At 53.2% G+C, this 21,511-nt stretch overlaps 9 protein-coding genes across 9 annotated transcripts; 5 read left to right on the forward strand and 4 right to left on the reverse strand.

The window, feature by feature from the left end:
* Positions 1–203: 203 nt before the first annotated feature.
* Positions 204–2,468, reverse strand: PHACADRAFT_201387 (uncharacterized protein; the record flags this gene model as incomplete). The annotated part of the gene is made up of 1 exon (XM_007401693.1): positions 204–2,468. The coding sequence occupies one exon, from the start codon at positions 2,466–2,468 to the stop codon at positions 204–206; it is 2,265 nt and encodes a 754-aa protein (XP_007401755.1).
* A 67-nt stretch (positions 2,469–2,535) lies between these two features.
* PHACADRAFT_201388 (uncharacterized protein) lies at positions 2,536–3,490 on the forward strand (the record flags this gene model as incomplete). Its single annotated transcript, XM_007401694.1, has 2 exons — positions 2,536–2,785; positions 2,838–3,490. The coding sequence occupies 2 exons, from the start codon at positions 2,536–2,538 to the stop codon at positions 3,488–3,490; spliced, it is 903 nt and encodes a 300-aa protein (XP_007401756.1).
* Positions 3,491–4,815: 1,325 nt separating this feature from the next.
* On the forward strand, positions 4,816–5,900 carry PHACADRAFT_265282 (uncharacterized protein). Its single transcript, XM_007401695.1, has 3 exons — positions 4,816–4,915; positions 4,969–5,440; positions 5,497–5,900. The coding sequence occupies exons 1-3, from the start codon at positions 4,836–4,838 to the stop codon at positions 5,788–5,790; spliced, it is 846 nt and encodes a 281-aa protein (XP_007401757.1). The 5' UTR covers positions 4,816–4,835; the 3' UTR covers positions 5,791–5,900.
* A 2,702-nt stretch (positions 5,901–8,602) lies between these two features.
* Positions 8,603–9,545, reverse strand: PHACADRAFT_265283 (uncharacterized protein). The gene has a single exon (XM_007401696.1). It carries the CDS (start codon positions 9,201–9,203, stop codon positions 8,964–8,966), a length of 240 nt encoding a protein of 79 aa, XP_007401758.1. The 5' UTR covers positions 9,204–9,545; the 3' UTR covers positions 8,603–8,963.
* Positions 9,546–10,297: 752 nt separating this feature from the next.
* On the forward strand, positions 10,298–12,375 carry PHACADRAFT_167057 (uncharacterized protein; the record flags this gene model as incomplete). Its single annotated transcript, XM_007401697.1, has 16 exons — positions 10,298–10,362; positions 10,412–10,490; positions 10,547–10,548; positions 10,615–10,713; positions 10,928–10,953; positions 11,007–11,041; positions 11,101–11,125; positions 11,175–11,205; positions 11,331–11,373; positions 11,426–11,526; positions 11,608–11,667; positions 11,722–11,749; positions 11,808–11,865; positions 11,916–11,940; positions 11,996–12,098; positions 12,163–12,375. The coding sequence occupies 16 exons, from the start codon at positions 10,298–10,300 to the stop codon at positions 12,373–12,375; spliced, it is 993 nt and encodes a 330-aa protein (XP_007401759.1).
* A 296-nt stretch (positions 12,376–12,671) lies between these two features.
* PHACADRAFT_265284 (uncharacterized protein) lies at positions 12,672–14,156 on the reverse strand. The gene has a single exon (XM_007401698.1). The coding sequence runs from the start codon at positions 13,843–13,845 to the stop codon at positions 12,937–12,939; it is 909 nt and encodes a 302-aa protein (XP_007401760.1). The 5' UTR covers positions 13,846–14,156; the 3' UTR covers positions 12,672–12,936.
* A 715-nt stretch (positions 14,157–14,871) lies between these two features.
* On the forward strand, positions 14,872–16,761 carry PHACADRAFT_265288 (uncharacterized protein). Its single transcript, XM_007401699.1, has 5 exons — positions 14,872–15,442; positions 15,500–15,643; positions 15,703–15,929; positions 15,995–16,474; positions 16,533–16,761. The coding sequence occupies exons 1-5, from the start codon at positions 15,416–15,418 to the stop codon at positions 16,621–16,623; spliced, it is 969 nt and encodes a 322-aa protein (XP_007401761.1). The 5' UTR covers positions 14,872–15,415; the 3' UTR covers positions 16,624–16,761.
* Positions 16,762–18,100: 1,339 nt separating this feature from the next.
* PHACADRAFT_265289 (uncharacterized protein) lies at positions 18,101–19,952 on the forward strand. Its single transcript, XM_007401700.1, has 5 exons — positions 18,101–18,676; positions 18,734–18,877; positions 18,948–19,165; positions 19,231–19,710; positions 19,765–19,952. Exons 1-5 carry the CDS (start codon positions 18,650–18,652, stop codon positions 19,853–19,855), a joined length of 960 nt encoding a protein of 319 aa, XP_007401762.1. The 5' UTR covers positions 18,101–18,649; the 3' UTR covers positions 19,856–19,952.
* A 292-nt stretch (positions 19,953–20,244) lies between these two features.
* PHACADRAFT_214223 (uncharacterized protein) lies at positions 20,245–21,139 on the reverse strand. Its single transcript, XM_007401701.1, has 2 exons — positions 20,607–21,139; positions 20,245–20,519 (listed from the first exon to the last, which is right to left on the reverse strand). Exons 1-2 carry the CDS (start codon positions 21,123–21,125, stop codon positions 20,250–20,252), a joined length of 789 nt encoding a protein of 262 aa, XP_007401763.1. The 5' UTR covers positions 21,126–21,139; the 3' UTR covers positions 20,245–20,249.
* Positions 21,140–21,511: the final 372 nt, after the last annotated feature.

The following is a 21,511-nucleotide window of genomic DNA, read 5'->3' on the forward strand; positions in this document are numbered from 1 at the left end:
TGGTGGCACGTCGATAGGTGCAGTTGCCGTCTATACTCGCTTTCGCGAGGAGAGCATCATAGAGCAGCGGACGCGCTCGGAGTGTATCTTGCATTATCGCTTGTCTACTACTTGGCTTTCACTGACGAATGTTTTGTGTGATCATCAGATGGTGTTGGCAATGGCTTGGGTCAAGGAGTGACGGATGTGGGTGACGGTCTGGATCAAGGACTGCAAGGTTTGGGCGATTCACTGGGTTTGGGCACGACTGCATTGGTCCCCGCAAGTTCCACGTCTCTGAATTCTGCCGTGATCCCCACGGACTCCGTATCTGCCATCGACTCCGTATCCGCCACCAACTCCGCATCTGCCACCGGCTCGGGTTCCGCTACGTTGACCGATACCAGCCCTTCGACCGCGTCGAGCACGGATTCCGTATCTGCGCCGAGCACAGATTCTGTGTCCACGTCTGCGACGCCGACTGACTCTGCGAGTCCCAGCGCGACCGCCACGGACTCCGCGTCTCCCTCAGACGCGTCTGCTGCATCCAGTGGATCTGCATCGCCCACACCATCGGATAGTGCGACTTCGGCTGTATCTTCGGACAGTGCGACTTCGACTGTATCCTCGGACTCAGCAACTACAACGGATAGCCCAGCTGCGTCTGGTACGGACAACATATCGTCTACCGCGCCTCCTGTCACCGCGACACCACCTTCGGATCCTCTTTCCGGCATCGGGAACGGTCTGTCCTCGCTGGGCAGTGGCCTCGGTAACGGCCTGACATCCGTTGTCGGCGGTGTTACTTCTGCTCTTGGAGACCTCACTTCGACGCCTGCGCCGAGCACCCCATCCACGACCGATAGTAGTGCAGCGACGTCCTCACCCACAGATACTGCTGCTTCGTCAGTTACGGACAGTTCCGCTTCGCCGCCCACAGATAGCTCCACTTCGCCCTCTACGGTCAGCGCTGCTTCGTCTCCCGCGGACAGTACTGCTCCGTCGCCTACGGATACTGCTACGCCTACGGACAGCTCTGTTGTGTCACCTTTGCCCACGGACACGCCTACGTCGCCCGCACCTTCTCCCACGGATACCGCGTCATCTACACCGACAGACTCATCCGTCCCAGCAGCAACCACAACCCCACCCGCAAACCCCCTGACGAGCATTGTTGGTGGCCTAACCTCGGTCGTGGGGGGAGTCACTTCAGATTTGAGCTCCGTGGTTAGCGCAGTTACATCTGATGTTGGCCAGGCCGCGTCAACATTGACTTCTGATGTCGGCTCGATTGTTTCGACTGTTACTTCTGATGTCGGTTCTATCGTCACCAGCGCAGCGTCTGCGATCACCAGTGCCGTTAACACCCCGCCCCCGACGTCTTCTCCGACCGACGTGTCGAGCGTACCCACAGGGGCACCTTCGTCAACGCCTACGGATGCATCCACGAGCTCCGCCGTCGACACTCCGAGTGGTATCCCGACCTCCGCAGATGGCATATCTGCGAGCTCCCCGAGTGAAGCATCGAGCGGAACTCCGACCTCCGCGACTGATACAGCTACGCTTTCGCCTTCGAATCCGTTGTCGATACCCCCCATCATCCCAACATCGATCGCTCTCAGCTCGATTATCCCGACGTTGATTCCGTCAATCTTACCAAGTTCTATCCTGTCGATTCCGCCAATCTTACCAAGTTCTATCCTGTCGATTCCGCCAATCTTACCAAGCTCTACCTTGTCGATCCCACTCTTCCCAAGCTCTGTATTATCGAGCGGCGCCAGTGCACCGACGTCTAACCCGGCTTCGGCGGCGGCGCAGCCCACCTCAGTGAGCGGCTCCCTAACGAGCGTTGACAGCTCTGGTTCGGCTACTGCGTCTAGTGTCTCATTCACGGGGATTTCCCTTCCAAGTATCAGTTTGCCCACTAGCGGACTTTCGTCGATCCTGTCCTCCATTCTCTCAGGCACGGGGACCAGCACTACCGTTTCTGGCACCGTCACGTCGTTACCCTCTGGTGTTTCATCCTCAGTGTCCGGAGTGACGTCCGGTATCGCCTCTAGTGCGTCTGGTGTGATAACCTCTGCGTCGGGCAACACCTCGTCAGGGAGTATATCTGCCGCCGGAACATCGTCTAGTGCATCTGTTGCGTCGGGTAATACCTCATCCGGGAGCACATCTGCCACCGGAACGTCATCTAGTGCATCTAGTGCGATCACCTCTTCGGTGAACGGGTCTGTGACCGCAACCATTTCCGGCGTCTCGTCAGCTGCTTCATCCAGAACCTCCTTGTCCGGCAGCTCATCCGCATCTAGTAGCCGTTTCCAAAGCGCATCGTCCTCGGTCGTGATAACCTTCCCTTCGAGCATCGTTAGCAGCGCCTCCGACTCATTCACCTCTCTCTCCACGGTCAGCTCGACGAGCTCAGCGCCCGCGGAAACGCTTTCGGTTCCCTCGCAATTCAGCGGTATCCTGACCCAATCCTCGCTCATCCTGGACACAACATCGATAAGTTCTTCCAGCCGCACCTCCACAACGCGGAGCAATCCCGATCAGCCCATGACGTCAGTGTCGACCTCGAGCGTTGCGCCGACGGCGAGTCCAAGTCAAGCCGCCCTCCCAGCAAATCTGCCCTCACTTATTTACCCGCCCGGTGGCCCTGGCACGAATCCTGGTCCCGGTTTCACGCTTATTTCGCTGTTGTTCGACGAGGAACTGCCCTGGAATCTTGTTGCGACGAGCTCCGACTCAGCGACTCAAATATTTGCGTGGACACCGCTCATCCTTGCTGCGGGTCTCAATGTCAGTGGTAAGTATCGAGGACCCCGTGTACCATGTACAGCTACTCACGATAAACGTAGAGAGTCAAGTCCTGACATATGCCCTGCAAGTATATGTGCCAAGTAGCTACCAGAGCACTCAGGATGCTGACGAGCTTGGGACGATCTTCCTTGCGTACATCCCCACTGGCCAAGTCGACACGCTGGCACAACAGCTCCTCGTCAAGACATCGGCACTCTACAACGCACTTGGCCCTCCGTATAACACACTGGCTGCCCACTTCGTCGCAACGTTCCCTGTTGGCTCTACCCCGCCGTCGGACTCTACTAATCCGCAGAGCAACAACGACACTTCGAGCGGCTCATCGGGTGCATCGAACTCGAGCAAGACCCGTGAAGACGCAATCATCGGCGTCGTGAGCTCGCTTGGCGCGATCACTCTCATCGTGCTTGCGTTCCTCGGTGTGCGCGCTGTGAAGCAACGGCGTGCGCTCGCGCACCGTCGCCTGGCCGAGCCGAGTGGCGAGGCGGAGAACGAGTACGCCGGAGCGCGCCCTGAGGGCCAGGAGTTTGATCGCGACAGCGTTGGAGGCCAACGTCGGCGCAGCTTCTACTACGCCGAGGACTCGCTCCGTGTGCACGAGGTGAGCGAGCAGGTGATGCGGGAACGCAGGCCAGTGAACGCAGAGATGATTGGCGCGCCGGTGCTGCGTGACAACACGATGGACTGGTAGTCTGCCTTTGCTGCTCTCTCCGACTGGGCCTTTTCATGACCAACGACGGGACGCGTTCACGATATCGCTCACGCCTTCTCTTTCCCCTTCTCAAGCCCCTCCGCCTTGCTTCGCTGAACCTTTCGCATCAGTTTTCTTTCGCTTCTTGCTAGAGACATCTCGTCTCTTGATATCTCTTTGAAACTCTGGCTTATCAAGGTTGTTGTCTAAATTTCACTTTCGTCTGATTGTCGTTCGGGAAACTGTATTTATCGGTAGGTAGGTAGGCGGTGCGGCATAGTCAGGCGGGGTACCTACCTTGGTGACACGCCGTGCTGTGTTGGACGATCTAGAGGCGCACAATGTATCGTTTCGGTCCCTATCGGACGCCATACTCGCCTCTGTAGACCCTGCTACCCTGCCGTATTCCTCACATCTTCTCCCAGACTTGATCCTTGATTCCTCTTTTTTCGCTTTCCACGCTGGAGCGAGGACGATACCCATGTTGCAAACTGCTTTTGTTTTCTGCTCTCATCGGGCACTTCTATACGCGTATTATTAATGTTGCCGAGTGATACCTTTGTGTGTGTTGCATGCACAAGCCGTATATTTCCTCTTTGTGCTGTGGTACTTGTAATGAAACAGGTTCCGGCATGCAAATGAATGTTGGTGCGACTTACTTTGCAAGCTCTTCCAGCCCGTTAGAAATCGCACAGGATTCTTGCGTGAATCGGATCCCAGTTTCAGTATATATGTCAAGTATCCTTAGTCACGCCCTGTCATTTTGCCCACTCGTCTGCCCGCTTGACTTGCTGTCGGCTAATAGCAAGGCTGACGTCAGCTGTTCGATCTCTCTTCGCTCCCCAGAGCGCATATATAATGAGTAGTGTGTGAGCAACCTTTGCCTCTCGCCCTCATCCCTCCCCATCCTCCACGTCTCCTTTCAGCCACAGCACTCATGTGAAGCAGCAAAAGTATACAGCGAGTCCCACATTTTTTCATCGTGCTAACCACATCTATTTCCTAACAGCGCAACGAGTCTAGGCTCACCAACATGATCGTACGCGTTCTTCCGAGGTTTCATGGGAAGTCACTCCCATATATGCGTGTCAAAGCTCTAGCCTTTTCCCGTACTGAACGCTATATGGTATTCTGCACGCAGCAGGTGCTGCAGCGGGCGCAGGTTCACGGGGTCCAGGACTCCAGGGCCGAGCTGCTCGCACGTGTTTTGCATGGGGATTGACGTCACGCGTGGCCTCAAGATCGAGATGCTCCAGGCTTTCGAGTATTTAGGCCAGCCAAGACCGTCATCGACGACTCAGATAACGACACCCATCCTCTTCCACGACGAGCCCATTTTACGACAATGTCCACCATCACCCACGAGGTTCGCGTCTCGGGTATCGCTCCCCAGACGACAGAGAACCATCTAAATGAGTTCTTCTCGTATGTCGTTTAACCCTAATTATACCAGTAAATGCGCTAACGGTGTACCGCAGATTTTGTGGGACGATTGCCAGGATCGACTTCAACCCAGACAACAAGTCTGCCTTCATTCACTTCCAGAAGCCCTCCGCAGCGAAGACGGCGCTGATGCTGAACGGGGGCACGCTTGATGGCGCTACCCTCACGGTCACCTCCGCTGTCGAGCACCAGGACCAGGAAGAAGCGCATAACGACGGACCAATCGACCAGACAGACAAGCCCCGCGCTGGCATCGCTGCAGAATATCTCGCTAGGGGCTACACGCTTAGTGACCATGTCCTCCAGCGCGCGATCGAGCTCGACAACCAGCGCGGAATCAGCAAACGATTCCTAAGCTACATCCAGGGCCTCGATACCACCCTTGGCGAGAAGGCGCTCGGCCCTCAGAAGACGATCAGCGGCAAGGTACAGGAGGCCCTTGTGCAAGCGCAGGAGCAGGCGAGGACGATCGACCAGCAAAAGGGGATCAGCTCCAAGGCAACAGACGTGCGTCCTACCCTGATTAGTCTCTATATCTCAGTCTGACGTGGCGACTTCTGCAGTATTACTCCCGCGCGTTGGCATCGCCATGGGGCCAGAAGGTCAAGGCCTTCTATACCACGACGTCGAAGCAGGTCCTCGATGTCCACGAAGAGGCTCGACGCATTGCGTCCCAACAGCCTAGTGCGCACAGCGGCACATCTCACCCGGACACTGGCATTTCGACCGGCGTCGGTTCTGCTGCCCCACCGCTTGATCACACCGCCCATAGCACTACCGCACCGCTCATTCCTAGTGAAGGCGTGGAGGTACCACCGACCGGGGGCAAGACAGCTGAAGCTCCTATTGTCCCTTGAAGGACAGATTGATGAACGGGCTTAACAAAGTGTATTATACTGATATGGATAGGAGAATATTGTTTGTTATTAGCCATTATTCACGAAGTAGCAGAACAACCCTATGTATCTCGACCGCAAAGATCCGCAATACACTGAGCGCAAGGGCAAGCAAGACACCGTCTACGCTCGAAGAGGAGCTGTGCATAAATGTTCCGCTGTAAAGATATACTTCGTCGTGCAAGCGGGGAAGCATCAGTGAACGTAGCCATGATTGGGGATACCACAACGTTTTGTGTCTACATCAACACTTCGCCGAGCTGCCGAAGCCAGGTTCGCCTCCGCTCGACTTCAGTTCATGTTCAGCGCCAGAGGGCTTGCCTCGGTCAGGTTTCACGTTCTTGCTGAACCATGTCAACTATACCGTCTACCATCCCCAACGCTCGTTAACGAGACGGAGAGCAGTCGCCCTTGGGTTCCGGGAATAGTTCGTAAAATCTGCGTTGCTCGCTGAAGATAAGCTCGTTTATGAAGAGAATGCCCAGGGAAATTGACGTGCGCATCGCACGTGACGTCTCCGTCAAATCCCGGACGACGGATCAAACTGTCGCGCCGCTACTCTACGCCCCCTCGAGTCACGACTCGCCTGCAAGTGAATCGTGCACGATCACGATCACCTCACACACCTTTGTCAGAAGTCGAACGCCGGGGTTAGAGCAAGACCAACCCGGCGCGTGGGGGATAGCCAATATCTTTGAGGCTTGATCTCGAAATTCGCCAAAATCAAAACCAAGTTCAGCTCGTGTTTCAGTGCTGTTCAGGTCCAGTTCAATTTCTGGAACGTGCCACTACTTCACGGCACTCGCACCGTCCGGTGTACAATACAGCGTTCTATACCTCATGTAGACAACCGTCGTGCTCGGCTGTAGCGTGGAACAATCTCGTTGCGATTAAAACCCTCGGTCACTCACGTCCCGAGTTTGCAGGTATGTCGTTTATTACTACAGTATGCTTCTAATTCCGCAAAGACTATCCATGTATCGAACGACATGGACTCCAGCGAAGCAGCGTGTGGTACTCACTCTTGTCTTGGAACACTAGCCAGCTTTCTGTCTTCACGTGAACTGGCGGCATGTATCCGCTTTTTTTTCACCTCTCGACTTCTTCTGGTTGTCAAAAGCCCTTCATCTTCGCGTCAACAGCCATGCCTCGACCTTGGCCCAATCAACGATATCGATGCGCTCGACACGCCCCATCTCCTGGCTGCCCTGGGTGCACCGCTGAATAGCGAATCCGCATCTGGCGAGCCAGTGTCCCGTTCTTCCGGCTGTCGATGCGCCGTCTCTGATTCCTAGCATTTTTATGCCCGCTCCGAGTCCGACCACCGTTACCCACTTTCCGCATTGAAATTCAGGGGCAGCTTGTCGGGGATCGTGGTGATGCAGGGGTACCTGTACCTTCGCGTGTACGGAGAGGCCATCATGCGCTTTAAGCTCGCGGTGGGTCCCGGCTACTCCGCCACTGGCTTTTTTCCTGCCTTCTGTCGATTGACCCATTTTGGCAGTTCACCGAGTTATGATGCTCAGGCCTGAGTCCGACCGTGTGGTGTCTGCGATCGGATTGGCTCTCGATCTTCTGTACGACTTCACGGTCCGTCTCACGACATGGACTTGCGCAGTTGAGCATTTGGGAGTCCTGGGGAAGCTAGTAATACATGCTGGTGCGTCAGAATGTGTATCGGATGAGATGCCCCTCCCTCTGTTACAGGAGCGTAGCATTCTATATTGCTATTACAGCGAGTCTGTGTAGCAGAGAATGTGACTTGATATCAACCTAGTGAGGCGGCATTTATTACGCTCATTGTACGTCTGTAAGTATATGTCTTATTCTAAGGCCTACCACAAGTATTGATCATCCGTGCACATTCTCTTCGCACAGCGTCTGTACACAAGCGCATCCCTTTTGCGAAGGCTTTCATCGAAGTGCTGACGGGCCAGATAGCCAGTAAGAAAACTTATTTTGAATGATACCTACGAATATCCTGGCTGTCTTCTGTGTTGAGGAGCTGTTTATCCTCTTTACCTACTCGTGTTCGCATGCATGCTAGCCATTGCACTCGGTACGTCTTCCACAACCCAACACTCATTATCCTTGGCACTGACAGGGCTTCTGTTGAGGCACAGCTGCCAAGATAATCCAGCTGAAGTCATCATCCGTGTTCGACGCTCTTGGTGCGTACGCAGTGAGTTAATTACAGAACTTAGTATCTCGGCAGTGGTTGACGTACTATCGCTTGCGGCTTGTCATACTATCTCTGGAAGAATATACCTAGGTTTTAGCGTGCGTACCGTCTGACTTACCCTCGTGTGGCTATCGCGATTGTGATTATAATTGTGCGTTTACTACAGGCTTGCACTTCGCCATCTTCAAGCATAAATACTCCTAGCTCCTTTCAGCAGTCAATCGCTGATCCTCACTACTCCACGCTAGTTCTTTTCTTCCGGGGTGAGCTCTTCGCGCTCTCGTTTGAGAATCGGTGTTGGCCAATACTTAGTACCCAGTGCTTATTCGACTGTCGCAACCAAATCTCCCGTGAATACTTGATGACCCGTTCCTAAACTTCGTCAGACAAAGCAGGCAGTGATCACGCGATCACGTACTATTTATCTTCTTTCCCAGCCGCAGCAGGCCCCGTTTTACATCAGTGCGTCCCCAGTTTTTGCCGTCAGAAATATCTGGGTTGATAATTCTAACCACTCCTACAACTGCGCGACGAAGTTCATCTGCTCCGATTTATGTCGGAATACTGACACTCACGCGCGTGGCCCATTGCAAGTCGAGATCGATATTCAGAACTTAGAACACAATCTGCCAAGAAATTGATGGCCAGTCGGTCGGGATCTGGCCTGACAACGGCTCTCAGTAACACTTGATGGATCTCAGGACCTCGCCGCGGCCGGAAGTCTCTGTTCCACAGCGACGCTTCGAGCTACTTTCGAGCAGTTTCGAGCTTCGCTCCCCCGCTCTCCACTCGGCTGTGCTGCTTCTGATTTCTCTATCAGAGGGTAAGAGAGGGCTTGTGTGCCACCACGCTCGTTTTATGTCCGTTTACGCCCTTGTTGCCATGTTCCAGCTCCACTGTCTTTGATGACGGGACCATGATCACTTGCCTACCACACCTCCGAGCGGTGCTTTTAACGCATGAATACACACTGTCGATTATCCCTTGTGACCGCCATATGCCGCATGCTAGGGTGCGAATGCGTCATGCAGGCTAATAGTAGTGCTCTGATGTCTCCAGTGAGCGTCGGTCGGTGTAGGTCCTTCAATCCCATTTCCAAGGCTGATACGCTTCCTGCTGTCAGAACGACTGTGCCCAAAGCGCCGAGATAGCCGTCAAGGCCAGCCATACGCGCCAGGAACAGATGCGACATTTGAATCGGGTGGTAAACTGCGCATGCACGTCGTACCCGGCACCTTGTAGCTCGCGTTAAAAGTTCCGCGGACATAAGTTATCCTCGGCGATCGAGCGCTCGCTTCCAGCGACACTAAACGCCTGGAGATCCTCGTGGCATGCACTCATATACTGTAAGGCTTGCTCAATATAGCGCTCAATTCTCGCAACTTGGATTGGATCGGCTTCACCTCACTTGTCTCACTCGAATGACGAGTTATCGATTATCCTGCAGAGCCGTGACGCATGTGATCGCTGGGTTCTAGAAGGTCGGGGAAGTGTCGGGCCCCGCCCGCCCTTACGAGTTGCCAGGTAACTGAGGTAAGTAATGGCAGACAAGCTAGCCTAAGAATATCTTATCTAAACTCACCGCAGGAGCCCTATGTAGTTAATGCTACCGGATAGACAATAATGGCTATTTGCACGGTTAAATAGGCTTCTTGACTGAGGAAACGGCGTGTTGAGCGAGGCGGGAGGCGGCACACTTAGAACTCAGCACTCAGCGCTCAGCCATCACACTCGTCACCCGAGTGAGACAAGTGAGGTGAAGCCGACCCAACCCAAGCCGCAAGAATTGAGCACGCCTTCCAGAGGAATGCAAAACGCTGCTCACACAGGGTGGTAATTGCAGTGTCAGGGATACAGTTTTGCCACAGGAAAAACAGAGAGATAAAGGTGACGTACCGAGAACACACGGGGGTGTTTCAGACGCATGCTTCCGTAACCTAGCTTGAGCCTAGTCCAGGCTAAAGTCTCTCCGGCGGGGAAGCGAGATCTCATCCACCTGGTCGAAGCGCGTTGCAGCATCATTCCTCAGGTGCACAGGGATCGGGGATCCACCCATTAATATAAGCTAGTAATGTGAGTCACTTTCGCGATTCTGTACTCACAGAACGCCATGCACCTTGCCCTGCACCACTAAGGGACATAGCAGAGTACACCACGAGCTATCCATATATTCGCATTTCTCCATCCCCCCAGTCGTCTTGTCCGCAGTGGATACGGAGAATAGGTCATTTTTCTCTGCTGATTCAGTCCGTCGCCGGCATTGCACTCGCCTAGAAGAAATCCACCATGACGGAGGGTCACATTGAGACTACGTTTGGAGCTATCGCGTTAGGAGGGCTGGTCTGTTTATTGTGAGTCACGCAATTACAGGGCACAAACGTCTTCGTTGACATAGCATAGCCTGTCGGGCACAGTGACTATGCAGGTGTACTTATATCTCAGTGTGTACAAGAAGGACCGTCCTTACATTAAGAGTATCGTAAGTGAAAACGTTGTAGTCATGCTCTACAGCCAGGTTTTATATGCCGTTTTTAGGTGTTGCTCGTCTGGTGGGCGTAAAGATCTAGTGCCCTTCTTCGTCTATTGACCCCTGTGTCACTTAGGTGCATAGATTTTGCGCACACAATCATGGTATGTATCGCAAACTGGACGTACCTCATCAGTAACTTTGGGGACGCGAATGCCACGGACCACATTACCTGGTGCGTAGTACACAGCCCTCAAGACGAGAGCTTTAATGACAGCCCCGTGTAGGAGCATCGGGGCGACTGTTGCATTGACGGTCAGTCCTGCGGTGGAAGGGATAACCTGCCACGCCGAGTTGCTAACCGTGCAATTAGGCCATTGTGACATTCATAGTACAGAGGTGGGCCTGACAGTTTGCGTATCATATTCACGACCGTTAACAGAATATAGCTTCTTCACGCACAAGATATACGTTGGTTCGTCTCTATTGACCTTCTTGTTCAGCGAATAGCGCTGAAAACAGTACTAGTGAGCAAGGGCAACTACCTCCTCACTTCCTCTTTGGTGCGTCGCACTTCCTGATATAGACAGCATCCGAACTCACTGTTCTCGCTGTCTATTAGGGAACGGTTGCCCTTTTTCGTGTCGGTGAGCATAAATTTACCGCGGTATGGTTCCAGAGGTGCGGCTGATTCAGGATGTTCTATTTTAGTCGCGGCTCTAGGTGTGTAATCCGTTGCCATGGTTCAAGGCCTGCGCACTGACGCTTCTGCTGCCGCTCAGTGTCCACATCTGAAATGTACGCTTCTAGTCTTTCTTTTGATCCTTGCCCATATGCTGACGGTGGTCACAGGATCAGACTCCAGAGCTATGCGGCGTTCGTCAAAGACTACGGCGTCAGTACATATCCCCTTTCATAAATCTCATATCTTATTGTCATGCATACAGTATGTCTTCACCATGGGTCTGGGCTCCGCTGTCGCTATAGATCTCTTTATAACGCTGGGTCTTTGCTACTATCTGCGCCAGAGCAAGACCGGCTTTGCTAAGTGCGCCCTATTCGTCCGCTCGTACAATGGGTGCTACGCGCTAATTGGCTGACACTTTATCCTCATGTGCTGTCCCGACAGCATGAACGATGTCCTCGATTCGCTGGTTTTGTATACAGTAGAGACCGGGCTGGCGACTTGGTAAGCATGTTCGCTCAACGAACTGTCGAGGAAATAACTCACGGTGTTTCGAAGCGTTACAACAATCATCTCCCTCGTCTGCGTGAGTGTAGATGTTTTACGGACGCTTTACGGGAAATATTTAAGGCGGCCTCCGACAGTGGGTTACGATGACCCATAACCTTATTTTTCTTGGTTTACACTTTACGATTAGCAAGCGTGAGTCACATTATTCGCTAGCAAGTGATGGTTTCTAAACATGGGTTCAGTATATGCCAACTCGCTAATGGCAACGTACGTCCAAAGGCCATACGAAAGGCCCTTCTAATCTTAGACTATGTTTTGGCAGGTTAAATTCTCGTGCCCAGCTTCGCGCTCGCTCGCACTCCACGTCCAGCACTGATGGTCATGAACTCTCACTACCCGTGGTGACTCGTAACGCAAGATCTGCGGTGAGTCAGTTCAAATGTAGAGTCCAGATCCTTTCCGCTAAACCCGTATCTCCAACCGCACCAGGCTCGCGGGAGTGTACGAATTGACCCGCCATCGACGCGCACGGTTGAAATCAACGTGCAGACGACGGTTCACCGCGAGGTCGACAGCAAGCAGGCGACGGAAGTGGACCTCAAGGTGTACGGCAAGCGCTCAGGCCCTGAGAAAGGCATTGATGACCGTTCGTCTAGCGATATGCAGAGCGACCGGGACAAGGAATTCCTCGGCAGCATGTGAGCTTGTAAAACCATCTCATCCCGCATTGGCCCTGTTTGCGCCCCCACGACACCCTACCTGCGGCATCCACAGCAGCAGCAGAACCGGCTGCGCGCGCAACGCCTCTCAGATGATCTGATCTGCCCCCTCCCCCCTCGCAAGACAACCACGACGCTCCAAAACTTACGTTCTTTACTTCCAGAGTTGTAAATATGCTTCATACTCGCTACCTTAAATCCTTACAGTCGTACTCTTGTTCGAATTCCACTCGTTTTGATATCTTTCATGCGCATGCGCTATTGAAGGACATCCCGACCCGGAGGCGGCGCGCACGCGATTATGACTGGAATTGACGCATTTATTGGCCTGACTAGTCTGTTCGTAGCAGCCTACACTGTTAAGTACCAATTTCACTTTGGTGACGATCTTGATGTGAGGCGTGATAGCACAGAAGAATTAGACATGCTACACATCAAGTACTTCGAACATCTAGTAACTATCATATTACATGTGCGGAGTCCGCGCGAACGTCCGCGCAAATAATTGTAAAGGGTAATCAGGAGTAGAGGAAACGAGACTGTGCTAGAGCGAGCTCCAGAAGGGGAGAACAAGCTTAAAAAATCGGGACCAAAGGGGCAGTTTTGTCGATATCTCGATACCGCCGAAGGCATACGACGTTGGGGTGTAGGGCTTGTCGTGCAGAGAAGACGGGGAAGGCTCAGCACTGGTGCCGTCCTCGTCACTCGCGGGCTCGTCGTCAACAGAGAAAGTCGACGAGCAATAATCATACCCATGTTTCTCGAGGTCGAGATCATACCCATCATCTGATCCCACTAAAGTGGCGAAGTCGTCATCGACGACTATGCTCGAACAGCCCTCTGACGCGTCCTTGTCGGCGTCCTCCTCGCCTTCCCACGATGCTGCTTGCTCTTTGCCCTCCGGAAATGCCAAGATAGAGTTATCGACAATCGTATCCGCGGAGGTGTCCAAGAATATGTGACACTCCTGGCTATGGGAGCGCTTGCTGCTTCTTCGCATGTTCTGAGTGGCGAAGACCACGGAGCAGGGGGTGCGCGTGTCAACCGACCGCTTGCGTGAGGGAGACGTTTGGTTGGGATGCAAGGGAGACAGTGAGTCGTTTGCGCACGATGATCCCGGGGATCTGGGCGAAGTAGGAGTATGTAGCGAGGATGGTGGGGACGGTAGGTCGCTTGTGTTGTGGGCAAGAGGTGGCAGATGCATGTTAATGCTTAAGAGGCGGTTCTCATGTGTCAGACAGGGGCACCCAAGGAATTCTGCGGTGATGTCGTTTGGAACAGATTGGCACATGAGCCAACGATGAAGAGGGGAGCACTGATCCCCCAATGCCTGCCCAGCCTCTACGTGGTCGTAGAGCCATGCCGCTTGTCGGGACCACTCGACAATGCCGATTACAATCGAAACACTTGTTTCTAGCAAGTCTAGCAGAGCGAGGGTATCTTCTGACTTCATGATGAAGGACGGGGCCTGTTCGGACGGTGAGGCTCGCATGCGCTCACGTTGTATAGACACAACCACGACCTTTGTTGCAGCGGATATAAGTCATCTGAACGCATGCAGAACCGCAGCGCCGCGTACTAGTTTGACCAACCATTCAAAAACGTCACGTTCAATCCAGTCGAGGATGGTGTATAGGTGCATTTCGATCTTGAAAACTAGTTCTTCTAGAATTCTGAAACTCGAGCGAAAGCGATGTAATTGATCGAGACAAAGCGGTCGTGGTACAATATCCCATGATTCTAGGCATGTCAGGTCGGCGCCATGGTCTCTCTTCCGAGTTTGGCCGGTGCTCACCTCGGTAAAGCTGCGCCTTCAAAACCTCGACATAGGCCTTTGCTGCACTACAAGGCTCGTAAACAGATGCATCGTGGAACGGATGCATGTCGGACAGTATATTGGTGGAGAAGGCGGCTCCTTCTTTCGTGGGCCCAAGCTCATTTTGTAGCGACGAGACAACAATGGAGAACTCGCCGGCAGGGTTCCCTAGCTTCATCACGCATCTACAATTGAGTTGCTAGCCTTTCACCGCACAGAGGGACCAGTGCCGAGATATTTGGCGAGAAGCTAGGTGCAAATTCGAGCCCCGCGTGCGTTGCGACCTCGTTAACAATTAGTGGTCGGGGCTGTGTATAGATGAGCGCTCACTCTTCAGTGATGGCTCTCTCGCCATGCAGACTCGTTTCCCATATTTCAGCTCTTAGAAACATGACTCGACCACCGTATATAGATGCCAGTCGACTAAACGAGGGCAAGCTGGGGGGAGAGCATCGCAAGTCGCATACAGCCGCTGGCAAGATCATGACTGATGCGCCTGCTTCCCCATTTGGAATAGACTCGGGAGAGCGCTCCATGGAAACTCAAACGCACCCACCAACTTGCCATCTGTGAACACCTATGGACGACCAGCACCAGCCTCCGGACCAAGTCTTGCGGACTCCTGGCTGGGTGGGCTGCCCGTGATTTTACCCTCAGGAGTTTGGTTCAGTCGCCTGAAGGCTTACACACGAGTACGATACGTGCAGAATTACAGTAACAGCGACTTCGTCGGTCCAATCTACCACATTGACCGCGCAAGCTCGCATTCCCGATGGTATCGGCAATTCGAAGCGAGGTCCGAGAGCGCGATCCCGCCGAGGACCTGGTCGCTTCAGGCTACAATGACTCGACGTGGGTGTCTCCGCGGCTATTTTGCTCCTTCTAATGGAGTTTTTTGACGCTACCCGTCCCTGTCGCTTGTTTCATGGACGCCGGAACGCGCGTCCTGCCATTAACTCGGTCTTAGCGTTGACGTACGCGTGCACGATAACACTTCTGCTTATATTGAAAGCAAAAAGATCTTGTATCCCGACATCCGACGGGAACTTGGCCTCCTGGCGCAATTCGGTACCGAGGATGGCACTTGCGCTCAAGAGCCGGCGCCCCTGTCAGTAGGAAGAATATAAAGAATACCCTTCGCGATGGCAGAGATCAACAGCACTCGCGTTCTACTTTCATCTGCCGCACTGTCGTACTGCACTTCAGAATGTCTACTCGCGTTCCTTTGGTCCTTGTGAGTAGGCTACGCGTTTGAACGCCGCGAACCACAGCTAACGGTCCTACTTTCCAGGGAGCCGGCCAATTCGGCGCCGTTAACACTGGCGAACGAGTCTCTAATCCCGCCGTTGCACAAGAGCTTGTCGACCTTATGGTCAATCACGGCTATACCGGCATCGACACATCACGTGCTTACTGCGATGGCACCTCCGAGAAGGTAAACGGTTTGTGCTGCCGGACATGATCAGTTTAGCTGATGCTTGTACTGCCACATAGTTCCTGAGCGGTCTGGACCTCAAAGGAGTCGCACGTATTGATAGCAAGGTTTACTCTGTGAACCCTGGCGATCACTCTCCTGAGAAAGTGAAAGGGAGTTTCAAGGCGTCCGTTGAAGCCTTGAACGGCAAGAAGATCCGCGTGTATTACCTGCATATCCCTGACCGCAGTGTCCCCTTCGAGGACACACTCGAAGCGGTCAACGACATCTACAAAGCTGGTGGATTGTGAGTCCAACAAGGTCGCTCTGCACATCTGCTTCTAACTCTTGATTTTACTACGCGGCGTACAGCGAGGTTTTTGGCTTGAGCAACTACATGGCCTTCGAGGTAGCGGAGATCGTGGGAATCTGCAAGCTCCGTGGCTTTGTCATGCCCACCGTGTACCAGGGCGTCTACAACCTCATCGACCGGCTCACTGAAGACGAGCTCTTCCCGTGCCTGCGCAAGTTCAACATCAAGTTCGCGGCGTACACGCCTCTCGCAGGCGGCTACCTTACGGAGCGCTTCTTCATCCCTAATGCCGACAACAAAGACATCCCGTTGTCAAAGTTCGGCCCGGACTCCAAGTCCGCGTGGTTTTACACCGGCAGATACTATCCCGCAGCATCTGCTGTTGCAGAGCTGAAGGAGGTCTCACGCGCGCACGGCCTGACTCTCAACGAAGTTGCGCTGCGTTGGCTGCAGTGGCACAGCAAGTTACAACCAGAGGATCTTGGCGTCATCGTGGGTGCAAGCAAGAAAGAGCAGCTCCAGACTACTCTGGATGATAGGTGCGAGAACGTGGTCGCTCTGGTACTTGTACCGGGGTTGATATTGGTTTTATTTTAGCGCGAAGGGCCCTCTACCTGACGCCGTCGTCGAGGCCTGCGATGCCACTTGGAAGAAGGCGCGCGGCGCAATTGCGCAATACTGGATCTAAGTGAAACAGTGAGCCGTCAGGTGTCTGACCTCTCTCCATTGGCTAGAATATTCTTATCGTCATCGATAGACCCCGCTCAGCTATCGCACGGTGTTCTTGGTTGTTGTTTTCAGATAATTCTGAGTAAATATAGGCTACTTTCACCAATAACAGCAGAGTATCAATGTCGCAATTCCTAGAGTTGGACCGATCAGCGAACTGTCGAGATACTGGAATTTGGAATGCGAAATCCCTTATAAATAAATTCACTGGTGATCCAGCACTTCCAGTGCCATTTTAGGCATACGTGAGCACTGCAGGTTGCAAATTTTGTAGTACATCGACTTGCGGTAAACGTTTGTGCCCCCGCGACGCCCTGCACACAACCACAGCAGCAGTAGAACCGTCTGCGCGCGCAACGCTACAACGGTCTGCTGTCCCTGTCCCTGCGCCCCTCGCTCGACAGCCACGACGCTCCAAAACTTGTAGACTTGCTTCGTTTCGCTGCCTTAAATCCTTTCAACGGTCGTCTCAATCATGTTCGAACTTCATTCGTTTTGGTATCTTCTACGCACGCACGCCGCCGAAAGGGACCAGAGGCGGCGCGTGCACAGTTGCGTCTGGGGTCGACGCATTTACTGGCCTAAGCAGTCCATTCGTAGAGGCCTACATTGTTAAATACCAACTTCACTTTGGCGACGATCTTGGTAATCACAGTACTACATATGTGAAATCCGTGCCAACGTCCACGCGAATAATCGTAAAGGGTGATTAGGAGCGAGCCCCAGAACGACTTGAATACTCGGGACCAGAGGGGCAGTTTTGTCGGGGTCTCGATACCGCCGAAGGCATATGACGTTGTATTGTAGGGCTTGTCGTACAGAGAAGATGAGGAAGTCTCGGCGCCGGCACCATCCTCGTCGCTCGCGGGCTCGTCGTCAGCAGAGAAATTCGATGAGCAACGGTCATACTCATGCTTCTCGAGGTCGAGGTCATAGCCGTCATCCGAGCCCACCAAAGTGGCGAAGTCGTCATCGACGACTATACTCGAACAGCCCTCTAACGTGTCGCCATCCTCGCCGGCGTCCTCCTTAGTAGTGCTCGGGGCTGACAATATGAGTACTAGTGCATGGACGAGCGCTCACCCTTCAGGGATTGCGTTCTCGTCATGTAGACTCGCTTTCCCAGATCTATACCTTGGGAAATATGACTTGACCACCATATATAGATGCCAGTCGACTGAGCGAGGGCAAAGTAGCCGGTTGGCTGATGCGCCAATTTCCTCATTTGGCAGAGTATCGGGAGAGCGCTTAACGGTAGCCGGGAAACTCAACCGCAACCATCGTCTTGCTATTCCGATACTTCAGATTGAATGCTTCCGTACGTTTTATGCCATCCTCTTCTTTCCCGATGCTTAGCCTCGCGCAGAGGTTGTAACGCTTGTAGACGGCCGGGCAAGTCTTGGCTAGGCGACCTGTATGAATTTGCCCTCCGAGTCGGGGAGTCTGGCTTAAGGTCTATATGACATGTGCAGAGTTACTGTAATGGCGACTGCGTCATTGACCGTGCAAGCTCGCATTCCCGATGTAATCGGCAATTTGAAGCGAGGCCAGAGAGCACGATCCCGCCATGGACTTGGACGCTTTAGGCTACGATGACTCGACGTGAGTGTCTCCGCAGCTATTTCTCTCCTTCTATTGGATCCCCCCGACGCTACGCGTGCCTATCGGTTGTTCACGAAGCATGGAAGTCGAAGCATGCCTCTTGCGCATTCAATTAGTATTAGCATTGACGTGCGTGCGCGGTGGGAATGCTACCGATCGTCAACGCAAAAAGCTCTTATAATCCGGCAAGTTGCTGAAGTTTGCTCCAGGCTGGCGCTACTCGCTTACCTCCTTCAGATGCTGGCGGTACCGGGGCGACACTCGCACTCAAGAGCTGACGCCTTAATAGAAAGAGTATAAATGGTACCCGTTCGCGACAGCAGCAGTCAACAGCATTACCGTTCTACTTTTAACCGCAGAACCATCGTAATCCACTCGCTACAATGCCAACTCGCATTCCTCTGATCCTTGTGAGCAAGCTGTGCACATAGTCGCCGCGGACCACAACTGACAATCCTATTCTCTAGGGAGCCGGCCAATTCGGCGCCGCCAACACCAGTGAACGAGTCTCTGATCCTGTTGTCGCGCAAGAGTTCGTCGACCTTATGGTAAGTCACGGCTACGTCGGTGTCGACACATCACGTGTTTGTTGCGATGGTACCTCCGAGAAGGTACGTAGTTTGTCTTGCCGTACATAATCAGTTTATCTGAAGGCGCCTGTACCGCCACGTAGTTCCTGAGCGGTTGGATCTTAAAGGAGTCGCACGTATCGACACCAAGGTTTACCCCGAGAAGCCTGGCGACCACTCTGCCGAGAAGGTGAAAGAAAGTTTCAAGGCGTCCGTTGAAGCCTTGAACGGCAAGAAGATCCGCGTATACTATTTGCATAGCCCTGATCGCAGCGTTCCCTTCGAGGACACACTCGAAGCGATCAACGACATCTACAAAGCTGGTGGATTGTGAGTGCGACAAAGCCGCTCTACACATCTGCTCCTGACTTTTCATGTCGCTACGCGGCGCACAGCGAGGTGTTTGGCTTGAGCAACTACATGGCTTTCGAGGTAGCAGAGATCGTGGGCATCTGCAAGCTCCGTGGCTTCGTCATGCCCACCGTATACCAGGGTGTCTACAACCTCATCGACCGGCTCACTGAAGACGAGCTCTTCCCGTGCCTGCGCAAGTTCAACATCAAGTTCGCGGTGTACGCGGCACTCGCGGGTGGCTACCTCACCGATCGCTTCTTCGTCCCTGGACCCGACAACAAGGATATTCCGTTATCGAAGTTTGAACCAGACTCCAAGTACGCGTGGTTCTATACCAGCCGCTACTATCCTGCGGCATCTGCTGTTGCGGAGTTGAAGGAGGTTGCGCACGCGCACGGCCTGACGCTCAACGAAGTTGCGCTGCGTTGGCTACAGTGGCACAGCAAGCTGCAGCCAGAGGATCTCGGCGTCATCGTGGCTGCCAGCAGGAAAGAGCAGCTCCAGACTTCTCTGGATGATAGGTTGAGAACGTGGTCGCTCTCATATTTGCGCCTACTGATATAAATGTCCTGTAGCGCGAAGGGTTCTCTGCCTGACGCCGTCGTCGAGGCCTGCGATGCCACTTGGAAGAAGGCGCGCAGCGCGATTACGAAGTATTGGATCTAAGTGGAAAAGTACACCATCGAGTGTTCGGCCCACGTCTATTAGCTGGAGCATTCTCATCGTCATAAATTCATCCCGCTCAGCTATCACATAATGCTCTCGGCTGTTTAGAGATCGCTGTTGAACAATTCAGATATTCTGCAGAATGTGTTGATATACGTCCGAGCCTGCTGATCCGGCCGTTGTTCAATCATGGTTTGCATCCCGCATGCCTGAGAACGATGCGTCATATCAGTCTCATGCTAAGCTCCTTGAAGCCTTTCTCTGGGAGATTCTAAGGAAATATAGACTATTGTAACAATTAATGACAGGGCATATGCGCCGTCATTAATTCATTCCTAAAGCTGACCCGGTCAGCGAATTGTATATCAGGGATTGGAATGCCTTACAAGTAGAATTACTGGTAATCCAGCACTCCCAGTACCATTTTCGACATACGTGAGTACTGTAGATTGCTTTTATAGTACACCGACCTGCGACAGATAATCCGTTTGATATTGGTGTTCCTCGCAAAGATCATTTCCAATGACAGTGAATTCTTCACGTAACGGTGGAGCAGCGTATATCCGTCGAAGGAGATCGTCTTGACAGAGGGCGAGGCACTCATTAGTGCCAAGACCATGGTATCGTTTAGATGTGTAGTGTGGGGATAGAAGTGGACCTCTTCCTAGAGCGACGCGTTAGGATCGCTCGCCACGCAGAAATGTCATTGCTGAGCGCAGCTTAAACTTACCAAACATGAGCAACTCCGTACCATGGTCTCAAGCATGTTTTCGATAGTCTTCTTGTTCGCGTTTTTTTCGTCGTTCGCCCCGAAAGTATGTACGTAGAGACGAACTGGGCTAACGGTGGGCAGAGCTCGCTGCAGCCCTTTGATAGACTCGCTCGACGACACCATGGCAGACACAAATATCGTCTTCAGATTTGTCGCGAATTTCAATATGTCCTGGATCTCTATTCCGTATCCGGCCTCTAGCCTCACGTGCTCTATGAAGCGAGCGAAGACCGGAGCGCGCAGTTTGAGAACCTGAGCCACAGCCCGTGCATGCTCGGCGGAGGCGATGCAAAGCGAGGTGTAAAGGGCCCATTCTCCAATTTGTCTCCACTTCTTGCATACTAGCAAGATGCACGACGCAGGGGGCTCGCCGTGTTTGCGCTTGACTCTACGAATCTCTCTGAGATGATCGTCGTAGAACTCGTCCTCTGGTATGATGAGGCAATGACGTAGAATTTCGCGGGTCAGTTCTTCGGGAATGTGGTCGATAAGCTTCATCTGAAGAACACAAGTTGTCAGTAATGATCTCACGGCGAGAAAGGAGGCGGACGGTAATCTCGGCCCAGAGACCCGTGGGAATACATCACGCCTGGGTGCCACAAAGCTGTCGGACTTCGAACCTGTAACGCGCAGCTCGAGACGACCACCCCATCGTTACGCGCCTTCAGTCGCCAGTTCCAAGCACTTCTCAATTTCCCGGCCTGAGGGCACATCAGGGTGCTCACGTACGTGACAAATGTTTTGAAATATATCGTCCGTCATCAAGACTGGCGCGCTTAGGGCCGAAAGAATCTCCGTGTTGAGACATGTCGCAAGCTCAGGCCCTACACGCCTACTTTGAGCTCAGAATGCAGAAGTATACAGGAAGCTGTCGCAGACGAAGA

Source organism: Phanerochaete carnosa, assembly GCF_000300595.1.
Source record: "Phanerochaete carnosa HHB-10118-sp unplaced genomic scaffold PHACAscaffold_13, whole genome shotgun sequence".
Taxonomy (NCBI): domain Eukaryota; kingdom Fungi; phylum Basidiomycota; class Agaricomycetes; order Polyporales; family Phanerochaetaceae; genus Phanerochaete; species Phanerochaete carnosa.